We start from the raw sequence: 22,292 nt of genomic DNA, 5'->3' as shown, positions 1-22,292 counted from the left end.
CAAGCATCAGTATAAAACACGCCTTAAAATTTAATGATGAATCACGCAATGAGCGTCAAGCGAATCATACACTAAACTGTATGCACTTTTGATTAATGATTGAAATGCAAATTCTAAGTTCATCGGAAAATCTGTAAATATTCCTCTGTCGCTCGTCGCGCTTTGAGTGCTGTGCAAAATCACCATAATTGGATATATTTCGATAACGCAAACGCTTTGTTGTTTGTTAGATTACATATATGATCTAAAGAAGTTCAGCATTAAAAGACTATTTAAGGCCATTTCTATTCTTTAGTTTTAAGGCAATCTCAGTTATTCATTTTCTATTTTACATGCGATCCATTAAAAAACAAAAACGTGATTAACTATTGCGCATTGTGCTCTTCTAAATTTGAAAATGTGTGGGATTAAAAATAGATGAACGTATTTACTTTCTTTCTTTATCGTGCATATTAAGCATATATCTACCTTACTTTCACGATCTCCACAATGATTTGGTATGTATGCTTTATGAATTTCGATGGGAAGCCATTTTATTATTACGGTCGTGATAAATAGCAATAGGAATTGTGATTTAAAAAGTGGTTTTTGAATTTAATGTCAATTCAAAAAAAAAAAAAACTTCTAAGGTTAAGATAAGTTTCAATAATGCCCTAGAAGTACATGAATTTTTAAAAATCCGACTATAAAAATGTTTTTTATTAAATGGTTTTTAGTGTGAGTTATTTTAAAAGGTGTTTAAGTGATTTTAATTATGGATAAAAATAGTAAACATAATTTAACACCAGTAAAGCCAAGTACTGGTTTTACAAATTTTTATAATCAAAAACCAAAATTTCAAAATGGTATTAAAATGAATGCAGATAAAATAGATTCAAATAAATTCGATACTGAATCAGATGATATTGAAAGTTTATTAACTGTTCATGTTATGTGTAAAACAAATAAACCAACAGATCAAGAATCCGCTACAAATAATACAGATCAAAAGAAAGTTACACCTATTACGAAAACAATTGTCCCAAAAAATGTCAAGAATCAAGATAATTTACGCAAAGTTGATAAAAAATCACGTCAAATTGTTAAAAACAAAATTAGTGGAGATCATAGTAAACCAGATTTAACTAAATATAAAAATGTGATTACAAAAAAAGAATTAATTGGTGATGTCAAAGCGCTTCATAATACGCGACGGAATAGTCCATCGTATTTAAAGATACGTGTCAAGTCCCAAGAAGCACTTGGTTTGAATCAAATTCAAGCTTTAAATGAAGGCATCATTAAAGAAGAAATTATAGAAATTCCTGCAAATAGTACTAGTAAAAGGTATGATTTAAAAAAAAATAACTTTCGTTGTGATTTTTGATACCACCTTGTTTATGAGGAGTATTGAGAACTATGTATAAATCGATTAAGTTATCTTGTCTTTCAAACGAAACTCAATCACTAGAGAGATTCATGTCAATTTTAGTTCTAATTTGCGTTCAGTTATTCACTAAGACATTTTACTACACTATTATGAGCTTTAAAAATACTGATCGAGTATTGTATATAAACTAAGACAACTTTTGTGAAGTACTGATTAGCAATTGTGTAGAAATTAAATTATTTCACTTATTTCAAATTACTGTGGTTCTAAAACTAAGTAGTTTATCGTTACCATGGAAAAAGTCTGAAATAAAACTCATGCACGGTGTTTCTAGCCTTTGCGTTATTCTATACTTAGGACAAAAGTGATATTTCCTCTAAAAATGCCAAAGTTCTGATATACATATATGTACTTTTTTTCTTATTTTTATGAAAAAAAATCTTGGATCAAATTCTTTTTCAATATTAATGATTCTTCTTGTCATAAGTAATTGTACATTTAAATGTATTGTATAATGTTTATTTGTCCAGTTACTTGGTAGTAAATATGGAGGGTTAGGGGAAAGAGCACAATCTTAGATCATATATTTAGTAGTGAATTTTCATAGAGCACAATCTTATATGGCCATTTGACTCAAAAAGTGTAACCAAAGTAGCATTAAATAAAGGGGCTACAATGAAGCTCGTGTAGCGGAGTGTAAGTGTATATGTATGAACTGATGTATACAGTGTGTCGCATTTAAGATGAAGTCACCCTCTCACTTTCGTCATTTATAAGAATATCGATTTGAAAGTTCGCACAGTCATATAGAGTGATGGGACACATTTTTAAAGATATGTAACCGAAACCTAAATCTTAAACTCAGCCTACTACAAATTGACAAATAGGCCAAATTCTTAAAATTTTGTATAGCGCAGAGATGGTTAGAGATATCGAAAACAAATTGTCTTTACTCAAAATTATTACAAGTTAATTTTTTAATTTTATAACTATGGAATGTAAAAACTGGACAAATTGATAATTTAATAGTGTTCAAATATTTCAATAAACTTATATGTAATAATTTTGAGTCCAGGTCCAAATAAGGAAAGAATTATAAAAGCAAATTTTGTCATGAATATGGGCATAAAGAATATTCTAAGCAACTTTAAGAATTTGACCTATTTGTCAGTTTGTAGTAGAATGAGTTTAAGGTTCAGGTTTCCGTTAAATATATTAAAAAATGTGACCCAACCTCTGTATGACTTTGTAAATTTTCATATCGATATTCCTATAAATGACGAAAGTGTGAGGTTGTCTTCATCTTAAATGCGACACCCCGTAAATTAACTGTATTTACATGTATGCATGGTCCTCTAGAACACCAATGCGAATGCTTAATTTAATGAAATTTTAGGGCCACTTTTTTAGCTGTGATAATTTAAAATATGTGTTTTATCATAATGTAAGCTACAGTTTTCTTTTCAAGAAAAAATTTATCAAAAATTATGCGAAAAACTTTCTGGAGACTAATTTTTTTTATTTTAGTAATGAAAAAGCTTTAAATGTCAATACAAAAACTGTGATCGTTGATGACAAAACTCAAAAACGACAGTGTCGTTTATGTGGATCGTTAGCTAAAAATTGTGTTCAATTTTTAAATGAAAAATCCAATGAATTTTTAGAAAAAGTTACTTTTCATTTAAATGTTGAGGTAATTCTGAAAAATATTAACTGTTGTAAGAAAAATATTAACTAAACATTTTTTTAGATTAAATCAAATGATGGTCTCCCGCAACAAGCATGTGTTCCATGCGTAAATACAGTTACGCAATGGGCGAAATATTATAATGAATGTGCTTTATTACAAAAAGTTATTAATAAGTATTCAAAATCACCTGCTAAGGTAATAAATTTCTAATTTAAATTTCAAGAAATCATTTTGGTCTTTCTAACCTTCATAAATCTTTTATTTCACACTTTTCATTTAATAATCCATCCATCAAAATAAATGAAAAATTAACGAAGACTTATTCAATTTTTCATTTGAAAATTATTGTTTTCTTGACAAATATTCTTTTAAATTACTGTATAAGTTCCAAGTATTCAAAGTTCATAATTACCCCTCAACTTTTTGTGTTTCTTTAAACATAATATTTACGAACCGGAAAACCTTTTTTTTTTTTCACTAGACACTAGATTTATTTAAACTAGTACTATGCTAATAAAGAAAGAAGAATGGGTTCTTAATTGTTAGTTATCGTGGTACGGCATTGAATAAAACTTTCTTCTCATTACTTGCACATCAGCGAATTTAAAAGTTCATCCAACGACTCACAAGTCTTGAACATGTCGAACCCCTATTGATTTCATTAATATCATCAATATACTGTGTGGAGCCAATAAATTGGCTAGCTTATAAAAACCAAATTATAACGGACTTTGTTCATATAGTATTGATTGAAATCTAAATATATTAAATTTTAAGGCACGGTAAAATCATTCGGGGATTCTGATATTCAGAGAATAACAGTTTTTTAATCGCAGAACATGATACTTTTAAAATGGCCAATAATTAAACATAAATCTATGTATTAATTAATTTTAATATTTTCTCTTAAACCTAAATTTTTTGTAATTCCGTAGTAATTCTCAACTTAGAAAACAACATTTTTTATATTATATTCTTAATGAATACGACTTTCAAGAGCCTCGTTTAGGGTGAAATATGTCTGACTATTCCATGAATCGGATGATGGTAATCGATTTTCTTTCAATCATAAATTCATTTCATAAATAATTTTTTTCAAGGATCCTACGCATTAACCATGCACGCATCTTGTCAAATCAAAACAAAAACATAATAGGGTTTTACTTTATTATTAAAATTATTAAATTTTAGAGTTCTCAAACAATTGATAACAATGACGTGTCAATTTCAAAAAATTCAGAGATAGAATCATCAGAACAAAATCTACCATCTTCAGTATCAGTTGAAAATATGGATGTTGGTGCAATTAAAAAAGAGGAAGAAGTTGAAGATGCTATTGAAAAGATGTTACGTGAAATGCATGGAATGGATACGAATGAAACAATTGAATTAGAACAAATTAAAACCAATCCATTGGATAATAATAAGGAAAATGTAGATAGTAATTTAGATTTAAATGATTCAGATGATGATTTTGAAATGGATGTTGAATTTCTTGAAGAGGAACGTGAATTAGTTGGTTTGTTTTTTATCATATTTTTTTTTTTATTTATCTTTAACGGAATTAATTTTAATTTATCTAATATTTATTGATCCTATTTAACAGAAAAAAATAAGCATTTACGTTATAGCGTATCTAGCAATCTAGCGCGTATCATGTCGTAATAATAAAAGAAATCGGCTATAAATTTTACATTTTAGTATAGTAAAAATCTAGAAATCATTACTTCTAATAAAATTTCAAAATCAGTTCGATGATTCACTGAATTAGCAACCAGTAACATATCTCTCAGAAGAATAATTACAATTTACCAATTCCTACTGATGATGACATTGTAGTCAAAATATTATTTACAATACAAAAAATTGATAGATATTGGAGTGAATTTAGAATTTTATTATATAGTGTGCTCAGTATAATGAGAAAGGGGTGGCATAATATATTTCATAAAAAGGAATTTGTGTCTATGTGGAAACCTTTTGTTATTTGCTACAGAATAGTGTAGTACCGACAATTATAAACCAGTCAAAACAATTAAATCTTTTAATTTTTAAAAGACAGACATTGCACATAATGGTATAGTCTGATGGTGCTATTCTATGGCAGGTCCTAAGTTTTTTCAAATGTACATATACTGTTATTACGATCCAGACCGTCACTAAATTATCAACGAGTAACATACACTACAAGGGTAATTACGATTAGCTAATTCATATTGATGAATACTACATCACTTAACGTTAAAGTTTTAATAAAAATTAAGAAAAAATCTAATCCGTTGAAGTTTTGATCAAAACCTCTTTACTGCATGCACGAAACCATATTTTCCCGCAGTTACCGTGATATGTCATACTTGGTACTACCCGATTAGAACTTTGAATTTTAAATTATTTTTATAAACTAAATTTTGACAACATGTTTTTTTTTTTAGATGAAGCATTATCATGTCAAAAAGTATCAAAGAACAAAAATAATAGTCCACAAAATAATATAAATATTAAAAGTGAACCAACCAATGGACGAAAAGTAATTAGAATGGATCGTAAGTTATCGGAAGAAGAATTAAGATCTTTATTGGAAAGAACTGGTTTTAATGAGCTTACGTTTGTCACAGTTATGAAAGTTAGCGGTAGAACATCGTCAGCTTTAACGGCAGATATTGATAAACACTACAAAGATTTCAAAGATAAATTAACGGTGGCGAAAGACAACGCACGTCATAAAGAAGATAACACAGATAAAGAATACTATGATACGGTAAATGCATTTATATTTTACTATTCATTATTTGGACAATTATTCATACAATTTATTTTTATTTCTAGCTTGCAAAATCCTATTCACATCATGCCTTAGAAAGTGTTCAGACGGACACAGAAATGTTTTTTCGTTGTCCTGATTGTCGTGTATATTTACCGTCAACTGATTTACCACGTCATATGCAAGTCGATCATGGTAAAACTATGGCATTATGTGATTTTTGCAGGTATGTCATTGGCGTCAAATCGTCAAACAGTTTGTTTCCACCTTCTTCCTACTAAAAATTAAAAATAAATTCTAACTTTCTACTTCTTTCTGCTTACTTTCCATTATGCTCATTAGAAAGATCTAAGATATTACTAAAAACTTGTTTAAATTACAAATTAATTAACTAATTTGAAGCATTTGTATTCATGTAAAATAAGTGAAAAGAAACAAATGACTGAGTTAATTGTTGAAATACACTGTATAGAAAGTGTTTAATTTCAGTACTTGCATTATTTTTTATAAATTGGAAAAGTTTAAAAAACCAACACAATACATTGTTAGTTTCGTATAACACTATTAATGTGTTATACACATACGTTAAACATTTCGTATCTCACTCGCATTCATCACCAAAGTTTTGTCCTAATTTGCGCCCCCGCGGTTAAACAGTGATGTTTGCGAAAAAATGTGTCAAACAAAAGTTGTTTAGTTTTTGTATAAGAAACATTTAAACATTTGTTCTCTCTAAAATTTCAGCTCAATATCTCTTTTCGTTTTTGAGTTGTCGTGACGACAAACGGGCTGACAGACAGTCGGACAACCGGAAATGGATTTTATGAACAGCTATACCAAAATTTTGTTCGTAGCATCAATATTTTTAAGCTTTACAAACTTGGGACTAAACTTAGTATACCTTGATATATATTTCATATACATATAATTTAGTTTATATCTAAACTTAGTATATCTTGATATATATTTCATATACACATAGTTTAGTTTACATCTTCGCATAGGCATTTTCCACGAGTATGACAGAGTACATGCGTTAAGCAATGTATCTAAGAAAGAGGTATTATAGGCATGTGTTGAATATATACTTCGATACGCGTTGAGTTGTAAAACGCTTGGAGAGTGGGGGTTTCTTAATTCAACAGATGAACTACACCTATATTATGTCTTTCTTAGATGCATTACTTAACGCATGTACTCTGTCATAGTCGTTACCGTTCATTATTTTATACGTTGACTGTAATGACCTCATTCCACGTGCATTGCTCTAAGCTATTCATTGAAACTCATAACAAAGATGTAAATAATTCCAAAATTTTGTGCGAACTTATTATTATATATACCGGTGGGTAAAGTACATTGTTTGTAAGAAACGTTTTTAGAACTTTCAACTTTTCAATCGAATACATTATATGCTGATGTTGTTCGTTAGAGTGAACCGTAAAGATTATATGTTAAACAGAACGCCTTTCGGTACAATCTGTCGAAATGATCCACATTATGGTGTGACCCATAATACATAATGATCTTGTGCTATTGACCACAAGTTTTATCGATAACTGTTTAATGTTTAAATTGTCAAAAAAACATGTATGTAAAGATAGACTATTTCCATTGTTAATTTTAAAAACAAAGGACAAAAAATTAAAAAATACATAAATGTATAAATTTTAATACCTAGTACTACATTCCCCCTATTCAAGTCCTTAAAAATTTAGCAAAAACCGAAAATCAAATGAAATGAATATTTTTTTTGTGCAGTTTGATTTTCTTAATTATATTTTTTTTCTAGAATGTTATTCCCGTATGATTCAGAAACAAATAAGAATTTAATTGCTGAACATATTGAGCTTCATAAGGCTGATAAAATGTCAAGTTGCCCCGAAGTTATCCTCAATATTTCTAAATTATTGGAAAGGTATTTGATTTTTAATTTCTGTTTAAAATTGTTTATAACAAATTCCAAAACAGAAATGTTTTTGTTTTTTAATATTTTGTGTTAATTGTGAACATACCCAAACTTTGAATCCATGAATTGGATAAGTTTTATGTTTTTGGTTTTAGTTTAAATGAATCACCAACCGAAAATAATACACCGCCATTTATTAAACAAGAAGATAATTCTGAATTTGTAACAACAGTAAAGAAAGTCGTGCAGAAAAATCGTTATCGTTGTAACCAGTGTAGTGCACGGTTTCAGAGCGCGTAAGTTTTTTTTTTTTTTTTAAATTATGCAACTTTTCATGGCTCTACAATGTCACCTCATTATTAACGCCATCATGGAATATGGAATGCTTTTTGATAAATTTTATCCTATTCATATTTGAAATTGTTTTTCAGGCAATTAATTCGTGAACATTTGAAATTACATGAAACAGAAAATGTACAGTGTCTGCAATGTAATGAAACATTTACAAGTCGTTACGCCTTAAATTGTCACGAAAAATTATCACACACTGAAAATAAAAAGTATGTATTTATTATTATTTTTTTTAATAAATATCCGCTCCTGTAAAACTTTGTACATTTCTATTTATTTTAAAATAAGGGCAAATAAAAAAATTTATATCTTGTCAATTCCATCCGTGGATATTATTAAGTGTTTGAAACTGTTGAATACCTCGAAAACGGTATTTGAAATTGTAACGGTATGTGTGAAACGCATTGCCGATAAAATTAGCTACATAATTGTTTCAAATTGATAGAAAATATTAAAATATCTATACGGAAAATAGTTTTTTTTTTTTTAATATATAGTTAAGTCACACTCAAAATAAACGGACTCAGTTATTCATCTTTTTGTTGTGGTAAAAATTATATGATTAACATTACTAGTTTATACAAAATCTATATCGTTTTGTTAACAAAACTATAATATTAATAAATGATTTTATAATAAAAATAAAATAAACTTAACCATAAGATGATTTTATTCATAATATATAAATATATTTCAGATGGATTTGTGAATTTTGTAGTCTAGAATGTGATGACGAAGCATCATTTGATATTCATATGAAAGCTGAACAGCATTTAAATCCATGTGAATTTGTGTGCCCTCATTGCTCAAATATGTAAGTGATTTTATTACAGCATTCATTTTTATAACTTTATTTACAAAACTGTTTCGTTTACTATACTTCTTGATGTTTTAAACGATAAAAAATGTGATATAAATCAGAAAATACTCTTATATTCTTATATAAAATTTATACGGCACGTTTTCGAAAGCATCAAGATGAATTGTGAAACTAAAAAATAGTTCTAAGCACTAATAAAATCAAACCTACTTTAAAAATTTTTAAATTAATATTTTGCGATTTTTTTAATTAGATTTACAACTCGAGATTGTTTAGCCGAACATATTCAAACACATTCACAGGAGACCTTCACATGTGATACATGTGGCTTTGCATTTGTTTCCCGTACAAAATTACAAGCTCACCAAAAAACGATACACGTTTATACAACATATTCGTGTACTCAATGTGAATATAAAAATTTCACAAGGTATGTTCATGCAAATTGTACAAGCGAACGCAAAATTATATATGCCAATTAAATACTTTAAATATTTGTATCAAGTGAATTCAACGGGTAAGGATTGGCTCTATTATAGGCTATAATCCATTCATATAAGTCTAGTAAAAACGTTTCCGTTTCCTGCTTGTCTCAAGCAATAAAATTTTTTCTGTTAAGGATAATAATAATGGTTTTAAATTATTTTAAGTGGCACAAGTTTCATTTTTATTCAAAGATCGTTTAATTTAACTGTTTTCGATGAAGAAATGATTTCACACTATTAGCTCAGTTGGTTAAGGTGTAGCCAATTCCGTCCGTGGTATGCTTTGGGTAGCGGGTTCAATTCCCGCCGTCGCAACAAAATTAATTAAATTAATAGTTGTGATGGGCTGGTGTAGTGCATACATAATATATGCATGAAGGAGGTGCACTCAGCCTCTGAGGAATTGAGGAGCTGATAAATGAAATTATCAGCGGAAAGGTGGTAAAACACAAATATGGTATCACAAAGGGCTCTATAGCCTAAGTGTGTCCTTCGTGGACAACCAATATAACCTCACCTAAGGATAATAATAATGGTATTAAATTGCTTTAAGTGGCACAACTTAAGATCATTTAATTCAAAGATCGTTTGATTTAACTGTTTTCGATAAAAAATGATTTCATGCATAATAATATAAATATGTGAAAATTATATATAATTAATTGGTTATATTTATTATTCACATAAATTTTCATTTTGCGTAAGAAAACTAAAAAAACTTTCGTAAAATCAATAAGCAACTCATCAATATTACTCCTCTATCCCCCTTTTACGGAAGAAAATTTAAAAATAACCATACTAAATGAAGTTTAGTATGGTCATTAGTATTTTTTATTACGCATACATGCTTATCATATTTTTTTTGATAGCGAGTAGTAAATGGTGGGCCGAGCAAAGACTGTTTATATTTAGCCTGTCTATATGAGTTCTGTATATAACGTAACGTTATATAAAATGTTAAACAGACGTCTCGTTAAAGAAATATTCACTTTAAAAATATGCTGTTACGTTATAGCTTAACGTCTATAACTCAGTTGATATTCATCTGACTCGCCACGTAACTGAAGTATTTTACTGGGTTTCTTTAACTAATTGAAATAACACACTTCCATTTTTAAATTCACTTGTATAAAATAAATTGAGCCTTTTTTGATTGTTTCTAATTTATTGATTGTAATTCGAATTGAAATTGATTTTAGTAATTCTTATTTTAAAAACTGTTATGTTTTAGAGTTGGGCTAAAAAACCATGTTCGAATTCATCACAAAAATTCATCTGGAACATCCGGTTCACAATTTCCTTGTAATGAATGTAACCTCTCATTTCACACAGCAAATAGATTACGTGAACATGTTCAAAAAACACACCAAACTGGACGTAATTTTCATTGCCCATTATGTGATTGGAGTTTTAATCATAATGAAAATTTGAAAAAACATTTTGAATTTCATGTGGAAAAAGGTCATACTATTTGTAAAGTATGTCAACAGCCATTTGAATGCGCCAATGATAAACTAAATATTATTGATGTGATTGAACATAAAAAAAAGCACACAACAGAGGAGAATTTTGTATATCAACGGCCGTATAGTCCATCAGTAAGCCGTATGACACCATGGCGTGACGCAATACCTCCACAAGGTGGTGCTCGTATGTTTTGTAGGGATTGTGGTGTTGCTTGTTCAATACCACTAGAACTACGTAAACATCAGAAAACACATAAACCGTATTATTGCAATACGTGCCAAACTGTTTCGAACAATGAACAAACGTGAGTAAACAAATGAAAATTTTTTTGATTCGGTCCCCTGAATTAGAAGAATATCAGAGATAAATTAAATAATTTTTTAACATTTTTGATGGATATTCTGATTTAGCTTACAAGTCAAATTTTTTCTACGGGGTTATCTTTATTCGAATGAAAATTGGAAGCAATAGTTTTCGAAATATTTAACTGAGAAATATTAGAGTAAGTCACTTACTCTACTACACGAAAAACAAGATATTGTATTATTATGAATATCATTCTCAATAAAGTATTTCATAAAGTAAATAGATTTTATTTTATGTGCATATAAAAAGAAGCTTTTACGCACTCAGATAAGTTGTTTATTATTTCTATTGCAATGTCAAATAAGACGTACTGTATATGTTATAAAGACACTTCCAGTTTTTTCAGCCAAATATCTTGAGAACTATTGCTTCTACGGATATTTTTTATGTAAAATTAACTCACGAACAAATTTTAAAATAGATAAAACTATCACAAAGTTAATAGTTTTCGAGATTTTTAAAAATAAATCTATTTACGTGACCTTGACTTTGAATGATTTTTTACCGCACATGATTTTGCAATGGACTTTTAACAGATAATTTCTTGCATTCAAATATATTATTCCGGTGAAAAAAATTCTCTTGGATTTTTTAAGCAGATCATATATTTTTTGTCTTATTTTTCTGGGCTATTATTAAATTTTCACCAAAATTTATTAAAATATCTTATTCAGATTTATCCTGCACATGGAGCAACATGCTGATCGTAAACATGTTTGTAAAACTTGTGGAAAACGTTTTATGACACGAACAGCGTTAAACTTGCATTCAAGGATACATCAAAATGTACCTAAATTTTCTTGTGCTGTATGTTCAAGAAAATTCCGTATTGTTACCGATTGGAAACGTCATGAAAGATCGTGTCGTGAAACACACGGTTGGCCACGAATGGATGTACAACAGGTTAATCAAAAAGATGGAGTGTCACGTCGATTGAAACGATCTCGGCGCTTGGTAAAAAACTTTTTATAGATACATTTTAGTTTCTTTTATTAACTATAATTTAATAAAATATTTTTTTCAAAGGGTACAAATCAATTTTCTGAAAATAAGGAAGATGGGAGCGAATCTTTGATTGAGTATGTGGACGAAGATAATATTACATATGAATACGCTGAAGATGATTCCATGCAAGGTAAGATTTCAATATTGATTTAATTTAATATTATGCATTACCTCTATTCGCATGACTCTACCATTGTTTAGTTTTTATTTGATCTTCGCAAATCAAGAATGATGGTAAAAATATTGCCAAAATTTCATAAAAATGAATTCATGAAATATCATAATTAGTATGGAAGTAGAATTTAACACTTTACAACATTCAGCAACATATCCAAATTTCCCCGAAATTTTATAATTGGCTTGATATATGTATAGTCACTTTCAAATTACAGTACTTTCATAGTAACATTTAGATAGCATATTTTAATTTACAGCAGCGTCGACTAATTAGATAAATCAGTGTATTAATACACATTGACATTAGGGCGGAAAATTGTGTTACTAACTCGCTAACACAGAAAGGAGTGGACTCGTCTTAAACATCACTGCCGGACATTCCCATACCAGAATGATTAGTGAAGTTAAAAATAAGATTCAGAACGGAAAAATCAAAATTGAATGTGTTCCAAACCACTATTCCGATTAATGCTCATTGTTACGGATCAAAGATAGGCATCATGTGGCATTATAATTTTGCTTTAAAAAGTTTTGAAAACCCTACCTTTACCTTTTCAAAAATATTTTATTTTTTAAAAATATGAACTATTATTAATCTAACTTTTTCGTCGTGAAGTTATGAGCGACTTATATATCTTCTATTCAGAATTATAGGAAAATTTTACCTTGTGAATTTAATTCTATACCATACAATCGAGAAAATTTTTCAGAGAACAACCGCATAGATTTAAACATGAGTTCCTATAACTGAATTATTAAACTTGTTTTTATAGGTGCATATAATCAAGATTTAAGTAACACCGAAAATCTTGATGAAACCACTTACGTCGAATATGTGGTTCAAGAAGGTGATGATACAATAGAAATAGATGAAACACAATTAGCTGAATTTCAAGAATGGCAACGTACATCACAGTTAACGACAAACTTAATAAAAAGTGAAGCAATAGCCTTTGACACTGATAAAAATGCAGAAATAGTTACTACAACGGGTGATATTGGAGATGATGGTGATACACATGAAGATGACATAAATTCTACCGCATCTGTTTATTATTCAATTGAAGAATTACCTGGTGTTAAAAAACAGTATCGATTTGTTCCACAGTATGTAATCCAAGGTGATGAAACCACTGGAGAACATGTTACTACTACTGAAGATGGTATCGAAATTACAAACGACACAGAAGAACAAAAATTTGTTATACCTGAAGATGGTCAAGTTATTTTAAATGATTTGCCTGATCATGATGATGGTACTCAAGGTGGAAATGTAGTGTATGTTGACTCTGCCTCGAATATTGTGTACAATTTAACGGATAATATGGGTACATTACAAAATTTCACTGGACAAAACATCATTTTCCAACACGAAGAGGAAGCAAGTAATGAAGCGCAATTAGAAGATGGTGAAAATATATCGTATGTTTTTAATAATGCAACGGAGGAAGGGGGCGATGAAAGCGTTACGATATATTTAAAAGGTGGTGAAACTGTGAATGAGACATTAGATAATTTACAAAAAGTGCAGAATGTATAACGATATTAAACAGTCAAGAAGCGTCGTCAACAGTATAAGGTTTTATTTAAATGATTTAGGACTTTAATTTCTCGTTCGCACGTAGTCAAGAAAAAGGAGGAGATAACCATTTTTATGTATAGTAAAGATTAAATTTTGAAAAAAGGATTATAATTGCCTTAATAATAATTTGTTCTATCAAGTTCAGCTTGAAAATAAAAATATAATTTTGGCTACGTCGCCATCTATTCGTTGAAAGTAGAACCAAATTCTGCATCGTTAGCAGAAACATTTAAAACTTCTATATTGTTTCATTATATTATTGAGTTTTCACATAATGTATGTATCATTTATGTAATATCTCTCTATTTTTAAAGAATATTATTTATTTATAGAGATAATATTATTACATAAATCGTTGTACGGAAACTGAAATTAATAGTATAAGGAAACGATATATATGTATTTCCTGCATGTGGCGCTTAAAACGGTTCTGCATTTAACGATTAATTAATTAATTTTTAGAAAATGTTCAGTTTTCGTAAAACATTTTAATTAAATTATTTGGAATTTGATTCATTTTTAGAATGTTATGATGTACTACTCTGTAAATAGATAATTTATTTTTCAAATAAATTTTTTAAATAAAATTTGATAATTCAAAAACAAGTTTTTTTTAGATATTTTCAACTTTTTTTTAAACAATTGTTGGACTTTCTAGCTAAGAGATGAAAAGAATATAAACAATTAATTATGTATTTTATATTATAATGCTCTATCCTAGCGATAAGATAGATGATAGAAACTGATATCAGTAAGTTAGATACCTAGAGATATTATAAGAGTAGATGCGTGTGTGTCTATGCTAGCCATACGTGAGAGTGTCCATAGGTAGAACGCTGCCGAGCTACTGTACCTCTATGTATCAAAAGTGACCATAGAGGAAATAAAATGGTAGCTCGGCAGCGTTATGTCCCTAATCTGCGGACACTCTTACTGCTCACACTCTGTTCTTGTAATATCTCTATGATTAGATACGTTCTTGACAAGAGCCACATTATATGAATAGTATAATTTGAAAACAGCAATAAATAGGTAGTTCATGACATTTTTAAATCTTCAAGAACATCTGTTTGTTTTTATCTATTGTTTAACATTAAAATTATAGGAAGGTGCAATACTATTTTTATGCAAAAGAATATGGAATTTAAAACAATTTTTGACCAAACTAACCTCCCGATGACCAAGAGACTTGAAATTTTAAACGTATATAAGAACTGAATGATAATGCTTGAAAATGAAAAGAAAAAAGTAAGTATAAAATAATTATTAAAGAAAACCAGCTTTTGACTTAACTAACTTCCCGATGAGCTAGCTACACAGTCATTCCCAAAATGGTCTATATCAAACCCTGGGTATCGATTCGAAGACTAAACGATCTACGGTAGCGAAAATAAGAATAGAAAGGATTATACGGTATCGAAAATGAGAATAAGGGATCTATAAGAATAAATCATTCTTCAATAAAACAGGCACAGGCGTTATTGAGGGTCGTGTGAACCATGCGTAAACAATTTTAGGTAAGGATGTCGACAAAAGGAGTACGAAGTACAAGGTGGTGTATTAACTAAAGTTAAAGGGTAAAAAATCGTGATAATGTATGTATAGTGATGTATGTGTGTATTAGTGATGGGACGAATGTTGAATTTTGTACATTCTCGAATGCGAATGTTAGCTTTGAAATGAAGCGCTCTGAAATTCTAATGTGAATTAGAAAAATTATAATTAATTCTAATGTGAATGATTATCTTAATTAATCCTTATATATTATTTCTCCAGCATTTTTTTTTCTGCCCATATTTTATCTTCCTTATTCCTTTATCAAATTCCATGATTCACACCTGATTTTCAAGCTTGGTCATGTTGGCTTCTGACGAAAAATATACTTACGGAATAAAATTGTACCGCTTAGGAAAAAACAGGCTAGACTAATAATAAATAATTTTAACGAAAAAATAGATCATCTCTATTTTAAATAAGTTAAATAATAAGTGGGTCAGGCAAACATGATTCGAATGTAACAGTTTTTACAGATATTTTCCTAATACTGAACACATCATTAAGAAGTGAATCAGCAACTGTAAAGATATTTCAAATGAAACTATTTTTAAAACATGTTCTCCTAATATTAATTTAATAACTTTTGATTTTATTCATTACTTTTCTACGAAATTTGTTGTTGTTTTTTAGTCACGAGTACAGGGTAGCCATGGGCTATGGTAGTATATATTTAGCAATAACCATATGATTAAAAAAAACATTTAATATAAGAAAAAAAATTTAATATAAAAGTTTAAATTCTACTACGAGATATTTGATAAAAAGTGTTTTCCAAGATGGCGGCTGAAATTAGAGCGACACACCTGAACCTACTCCAATAAGAAAATTCGTTCAGTAAAAAACCGCAGAAAAAGTACCCTGTTATTGGCCTAGTCCCATAAATGTAAAAAGAGGGCGGAGGGGAGAGTCACAATTATTAAAAAAAATAAATGAAATCGACTGATAAAACGAATACCGCGCTGTGCTAATCTGACATTGTGTGGTAAGGGATCTAACTATATAATAAAATACTGGCAAATGGCCTACGAGATAAAAAAGTTTGGAATCCACTGAGCTAAAGACGCATGAAAAAAAAGCCTACTAAAATACTTTTTAAAATACCACATTTTTTAAAACGGACTAAAGCCTATAAAATAATTAAATTATTTTATAATAATATAATGTTAAAAAGCATGGTGAGCCAAATATCGCAATAAGAGCACCCCACGCTTTTAACATTAAATTTTATATTAAAGTTATAATAATTTAATTATTTTAATAATAAAACAAATTACTCAGTTTTGAAAATGTCTATGTTAGATGAAACATGTCAATATATTTTAAATTATTAATATATTAAAAATATAGTGGACTAATAAGCAAAGTAAATTAGAAGTTTTATTTTTTTAAATCCTAATTATGGAATTCCACAAAGTAAAGCTCTCTACAATTAATTTAAAAAAAAATTACGTTAACTTAACAAGATGAATTTTTTATTAAAAAAAAAAAAATTAATTACTAATTAGAAATATCATTTTATTTCATAAAATATTTACACACTTTGTAATGAAATATGCCTAGGCATTTCGGCAATTATTATTTTAACTTAACGTTTTAAAATTATTAAATAAAATTAGAATAAAAAATGTTTTTAGTAATTATATTTATTAATTACTCGAAAAATATGAAAATGTCGTACTAAAACGTTTGTAGGGAATTATATTGGAATATCGGCATTAAAAAATTTGTTACCTCGGTTAATCTAAACTCCGAATTTAACGATATTTGATGTTCTAAATAATTTTTTGAATGCTAGGAGATACGCCTTAGAATCTTAGATGTATACATCTTAAAATAACGTTCATAAATCATTAGGGTTGTACCTTAAATCGAGTAACTATCCTATATTCAGATCAACAATACTCTGACGTTCTTAAGTTTAAAACTCAAGACGCTTATATTAATTGACGATTAGCTGATTTATTAATATATCGTCTGTTATATTGTTATTACGGCGCCCCCGCAGAATAGTCTTTAATAAAACTGTACAAGCACATCTTTACAACTTATTACGCTATGATTGTTAACCAATAGATGTTTCTTTTGCAGTAGCCAGAATATTCGATACTTTATAATTTGTGGATGCTTACAACCCTAATTATGATTTGATTAACTAAATAAATACTAATTACTAAAAAATTAAATGCAAATGTGTTTTTAACTGTATTCATGATTGAATTGATTTTTAATAATTTTAAAATATTTAAGCTCGTTTACTATCGGTAAGAACACGAACAATACTTCCAACACCACCAACACTATATGCTTTTTCATGCCACAACAATAAATGAGCGCTTTTACCCTCTGATGGTACTTCAAATCCTCTATATACATATTTCATTAAAACATCTACTAATTCAATATCTAATGCTGCAACAGCTTCTTCAATTTGTGACGATGATTTAATGGATAGTAGTACTTTTAATGTTAAATTTAATGCATTATCCTAAAAAGTAATTCAAATTAATGAGAGGGGGTGTACTTATTTTCATAGGCTGGTAATCGAACTCGAAAAGTCAAGGAACTTATATGCAGAATTATTCAATATAATTGAGCCAGAAAATTTTGTATGAAAGGTGCATTTAAATATTTTAAAATAAAAAATATTTTCTACAGCAGCAATTTTTCAGAAAAGTTTTATTTTTTTGCATAAAGAAAACCAATTTGCTAATATGAATATTCATTGAGAAATATGAATTTCCATTTAAAAATGTAGATATATGAATTTTCATTTAAAAATGTTGACCTTCCTTTTACACGCCACTTACTGAAACACTCCACTTATGAAAAAACTGATGCCGGAAAAGTATTTCCCCCCGCCACATGACACATGTATGGTAGGAAACACTTTTTAAAAAAAAGGACCCCTTGGAATGAAAATGTATGGCTCTATTATAATGGATCACTCAATATAATACAAAAATATATTTTTAGCCAATATATTGCTAGTGTGATTAAAATTTAAATTGTTCCTACTTATTTTAAAATAACGTCGTTTCCGATAGAAATATGAATATACATGTACAAAAAATCATCTTAGTCGCCATTTACAGTCAGAAATACCTCGTAGAATCAGTTAAATATAAAAAAATGTTCCAAACAAAAGCTGTTGAGCTTAAAGAGGGGCATCTTAAAAACGCCTTAAATTTGATTTTGACTAAGATTCGTAACTGATAATAGATTAAAGATCACTTTGTAGTGTAAGGTAAATATAAAAAAATATTACAAATAAGCTGTTGAGCTTAAAGAAGGGCATCTTAAAAAAGTTCAATATGTAGGTGTCAACCTACTGAAGGTGCTGCAGTTCATCACTCATCGTATTTTTTTTGCATTAAAAATTTTATTTATAACAAGGAAATTGTTGTTTTGGACGCATTGTTATATGTTTCAAGAGCGAGTTTATTTTTTCAATTGTCTACACATACGTTATACTGACTAAGTATTCTAGTATAATACGGATGTCCGTAAAAAAACGATTTTGCGTGTAGTTTGGAAACAACTTTAAAATTTCTAGCACAGTTATACTAAAATTTGTGAAGAAAAAAACTCCATCAATTACTAAGACCTCACTTATAATAAAAATATCAACTATAAGCAAATATACTAGATAAAAAATTGAAAAAATAATTAATATAGTATTTCTAAATGTTTCACAACCTATTTTTCGACCGATATTTCGCATGTTACCGATCAATTAATCAAGCGCGCAATATCCGCACATATTCAGGCAACTATTGAAGAAAATTTTAAGCACAGAAACGTTTATAAAAAAAGCCTTTTTTGTCCAAACTTTTCAATATTATTCAAATTTGCATAAACGCTCTTCTTGGGCATATTAGCATATACCAATCTACTTTTTCTATCTCTTGAGCGATTTAAATAATTACATTAAAAAAAAAAAACGTGAAATTTTTTCTTTCGTTATACCATTATGCCACTGTTTTAAATAAGATTGAATCGAAAAAAATGTATATGTTTATTTCCAAGTTTGGGCTGACTGTAGTAGGGAAGAGATTAAAATGATCTTCTATCTGTTATCATTTATGAATCTGAAGGTCAGCAAAGTCAAATTATTTTTAAAATGTTCTATTTAGATCGTAATAGCTTTTGTTTGAAACTTTTTTTCTGTAACTAATTTATCCTACAAGATATTTCTCCTTAAATTGTGGCTAAGGATTAATAGGGCATACAGAATATTTGAAGGACAAAATCATAAGTGGGACAGTTAAGAGAAATTTAAAAATCATTTTCGATCACCACCCTGTTTCGTGTTAATTGAATTTATACCTTTACTTGTTGATTCCTTGATCCTAAAGGAGCGTTACTTAACACTACTTTTAAAGCTTCGATATTTTTTCCTGTATACAAAGTTAAGGAAATATATTCAAATATTTAAAAAAAAAATTAATATTTTATCTCCCTTTTTAATTGTGTTCGTGAAAAATTTACTATCACATTTTTGTTTTCTTAATTTTAAGATCTGTAATAAAACACTAAATTGCGTTTTCTTAAATATAAATAAACTGAATCTAACATCTAAAAATTTTTGTAACACATTAGGTAATTTAGTTTTAACCATGCATAGCTCTGAAAAGAACATTTCCGGAAAAAATTAACTTTTGAGAATCCAAATTTGGTTTATTCTGTTACAGAGTGTCCTTTTCAAATGCCAAAACTCTTTAGCAAATTTTTCTAAAAATAATGTAATTATCTTCATTATCTTCCTTCATATTTTGTTTCTTTTTACATTGAATTTACTGAACATACATTTCTCAAATTGACATATTTTGTAGTCTTTATTTAGGTAGGTCCAACACGTAATATACCAGATTTAGCTCTTTTAAATGATGTTTATATAACATTATAGTTACAATTAGTGTAAGTACAGAGCGGAGAACTTTCTGGGAGGTTAATAATGGATTCAACAACATCTCTCGTCTGATTTAACTAAAAATTTGTAAACATTATTTCCCTTTTACAATCTGTGTGTTGTTGGAATGAATATTCGTAGACTAATAACTCCATTGAATTTACATTAATGAGTCGGCAATGCAATTCAAATGGCAGTATGCGATCATTTATCGATTAATGGCGGATACTGATCGATTATAGATTATACAAACTTTAGGCCGATCAGACGAGAATTTGTTGTAAAACAATGTAATGAAATTTTTAAAAAATTCTCTGATTCCTCTTTCGTTCATATACCATTTATTACTCTTTTAGAAATCAACTTAAGTTCATAACCGAAATAGAAGATAAATTAAGTTTAAATTAGAAAGTTATTCTTTGTAAAATAACAAACTACCTTTTTTTTTTGTAAATCTAATAATAACAGTGGAAACCAGACGCAAAAATTTATGGATTCCAAAATTTTTTTTCCAAAATAAGTTGGTAAGAATAATTTTTTTTTATAAACTTTGTTATTTGAAGTTTTTTTCTATTTGTTACTATCAAAAATTGAGTGCATCACACATACTTTATGTGTTTTACATATGCGTATTTTAAGATTTTTACTTTCGATTTCTGTCGTATTTAAAATATTTCGAACAAACATTGTTATTTTATAAAGAAAAAATTTCTAATTTTCCACTACATCTTTTAAAATATACTCTTCGATTTTAGAGTATATTTTTAAGTACTCTGCAACTCGATATTCAGACAAAAGAGGGGTACCGAAAGTGGGTCCCTAGGACTTAGACCAAGAGTGCTCTGTGCCCAAAAGTCGATATTAAATTTACGCTTTCGGTGAAATGACCCTCTTCAAGTATAACAGCTTTACTTGGGACATTTATAAAATAAAACCCAATAAACCTTTGTTGCTGAAATTTTTATCTGGATTGTTTAAAATGACACCCGGTATATAAGTCTCCAAATATATTTTATTTGATATAAAGTATTTTCGAGTCGTAAATAGTATAGTTTTTGAAATTTGATACAAAATGAGTAATGTATTTAGAACTAAATGCATTAATAGGTATTATATATGCCTTAGAGGAATTTTAATTTTGTATAAGTCGTTCATTCGATGTTTGAGAATTTTGGGCTTTTCGGCAATGTAAATCATTGTTAATTATAACTACAAAACCGCTTTCGAGTTTGGTATTTTGAGAATTTAATTACCATTACCACATACTACAATACCCACTACGATAAATTAAGACAATTAAAGTGACATACAATAACACAAAAACAAAAAAATTAATAATGTGTAATTGTGTAAATTTAAAAAGGATATTGATTTAGTAGATTGATAATTTCGCTCTCGTCGGGTCCGGTATTCCCACTTTGATCACCATCGTCTTCTTTAAAATTTTCTTCACAATATTGGTCAACATCTATTTTTCGAAATGCTGAACTTGATGTATTCTTTGCCATTTTGTTGAAATAATATTTTGATTATAAAATTATAACAGAACACGCCTTTTAAAAAATAATTTGAGTCATAAATTTATAACCTCAGTTAAAATGTGGTGACAGTTGATATTAAATTGTGATTGGGTACATTTTTATCTATGGGTTGAATGACATCATTATACGTATAATCATGAATTCGAATGTTATGATTTTTGAAACATTAGTTAGTGATTTTACCTAATATGTTAAATTATACTCAAAAATTTTTTATTACATTATTTATTGAAAATTTATAGCCAACATATTCATAAATAATAATTAAAATTTTCCTGATTAATAAACAAGTGAAAAAAAATA

General features: G+C 28.5%; 2 protein-coding genes across 3 annotated transcripts; one reads left to right on the top strand and one right to left on the bottom strand.

Moving 5' to 3' along the window:
* Nucleotides 1–750: 750 nt before the first annotated feature.
* On the top strand, nucleotides 751–14,395 carry LOC123305197 (zinc finger protein 252-like). Of its 2 annotated transcripts, XM_044886842.1 has the most exons (16): nucleotides 751–1,326; nucleotides 2,897–3,062; nucleotides 3,120–3,254; nucleotides 4,251–4,578; nucleotides 5,492–5,602; nucleotides 5,675–5,817; nucleotides 5,886–6,046; nucleotides 7,613–7,738; nucleotides 7,885–8,025; nucleotides 8,161–8,289; nucleotides 8,778–8,894; nucleotides 9,154–9,330; nucleotides 10,617–11,156; nucleotides 11,893–12,172; nucleotides 12,245–12,353; nucleotides 13,174–14,395. In XM_044886842.1, the coding sequence occupies exons 1-16, from the start codon at nucleotides 755–757 to the stop codon at nucleotides 13,938–13,940; spliced, it is 4,002 nt and encodes a 1,333-aa protein (XP_044742777.1). In that variant the 5' UTR covers nucleotides 751–754; the 3' UTR covers nucleotides 13,941–14,395. The 2 variants fall into 2 exon arrangements, with proteins under 2 accessions (XP_044742777.1, XP_044742776.1); XM_044886841.1 differs by having other exon boundaries at nucleotides 5,492–5,817.
* A 2,796-nt stretch (nucleotides 14,396–17,191) lies between these two features.
* On the bottom strand, nucleotides 17,192–22,103 carry LOC123304960 (actin-related protein 2/3 complex subunit 5-A). The gene is made up of 3 exons (XM_044886529.1): nucleotides 21,817–22,103; nucleotides 19,866–19,938; nucleotides 17,192–18,024 (listed from the first exon to the last, which is right to left on the bottom strand). The coding sequence occupies exons 1-3, from the start codon at nucleotides 21,954–21,956 to the stop codon at nucleotides 17,782–17,784; spliced, it is 456 nt and encodes a 151-aa protein (XP_044742464.1). The 5' UTR covers nucleotides 21,957–22,103; the 3' UTR covers nucleotides 17,192–17,781.
* Nucleotides 22,104–22,292: the final 189 nt, after the last annotated feature.

Source organism: Chrysoperla carnea, chromosome 1 (assembly GCF_905475395.1).
Source record: "Chrysoperla carnea chromosome 1, inChrCarn1.1, whole genome shotgun sequence".
Taxonomy (NCBI): Eukaryota; Metazoa; Arthropoda; class Insecta; order Neuroptera; family Chrysopidae; genus Chrysoperla; species Chrysoperla carnea.
This window is presented reverse-complemented; position numbering and strand designations above follow the sequence as displayed.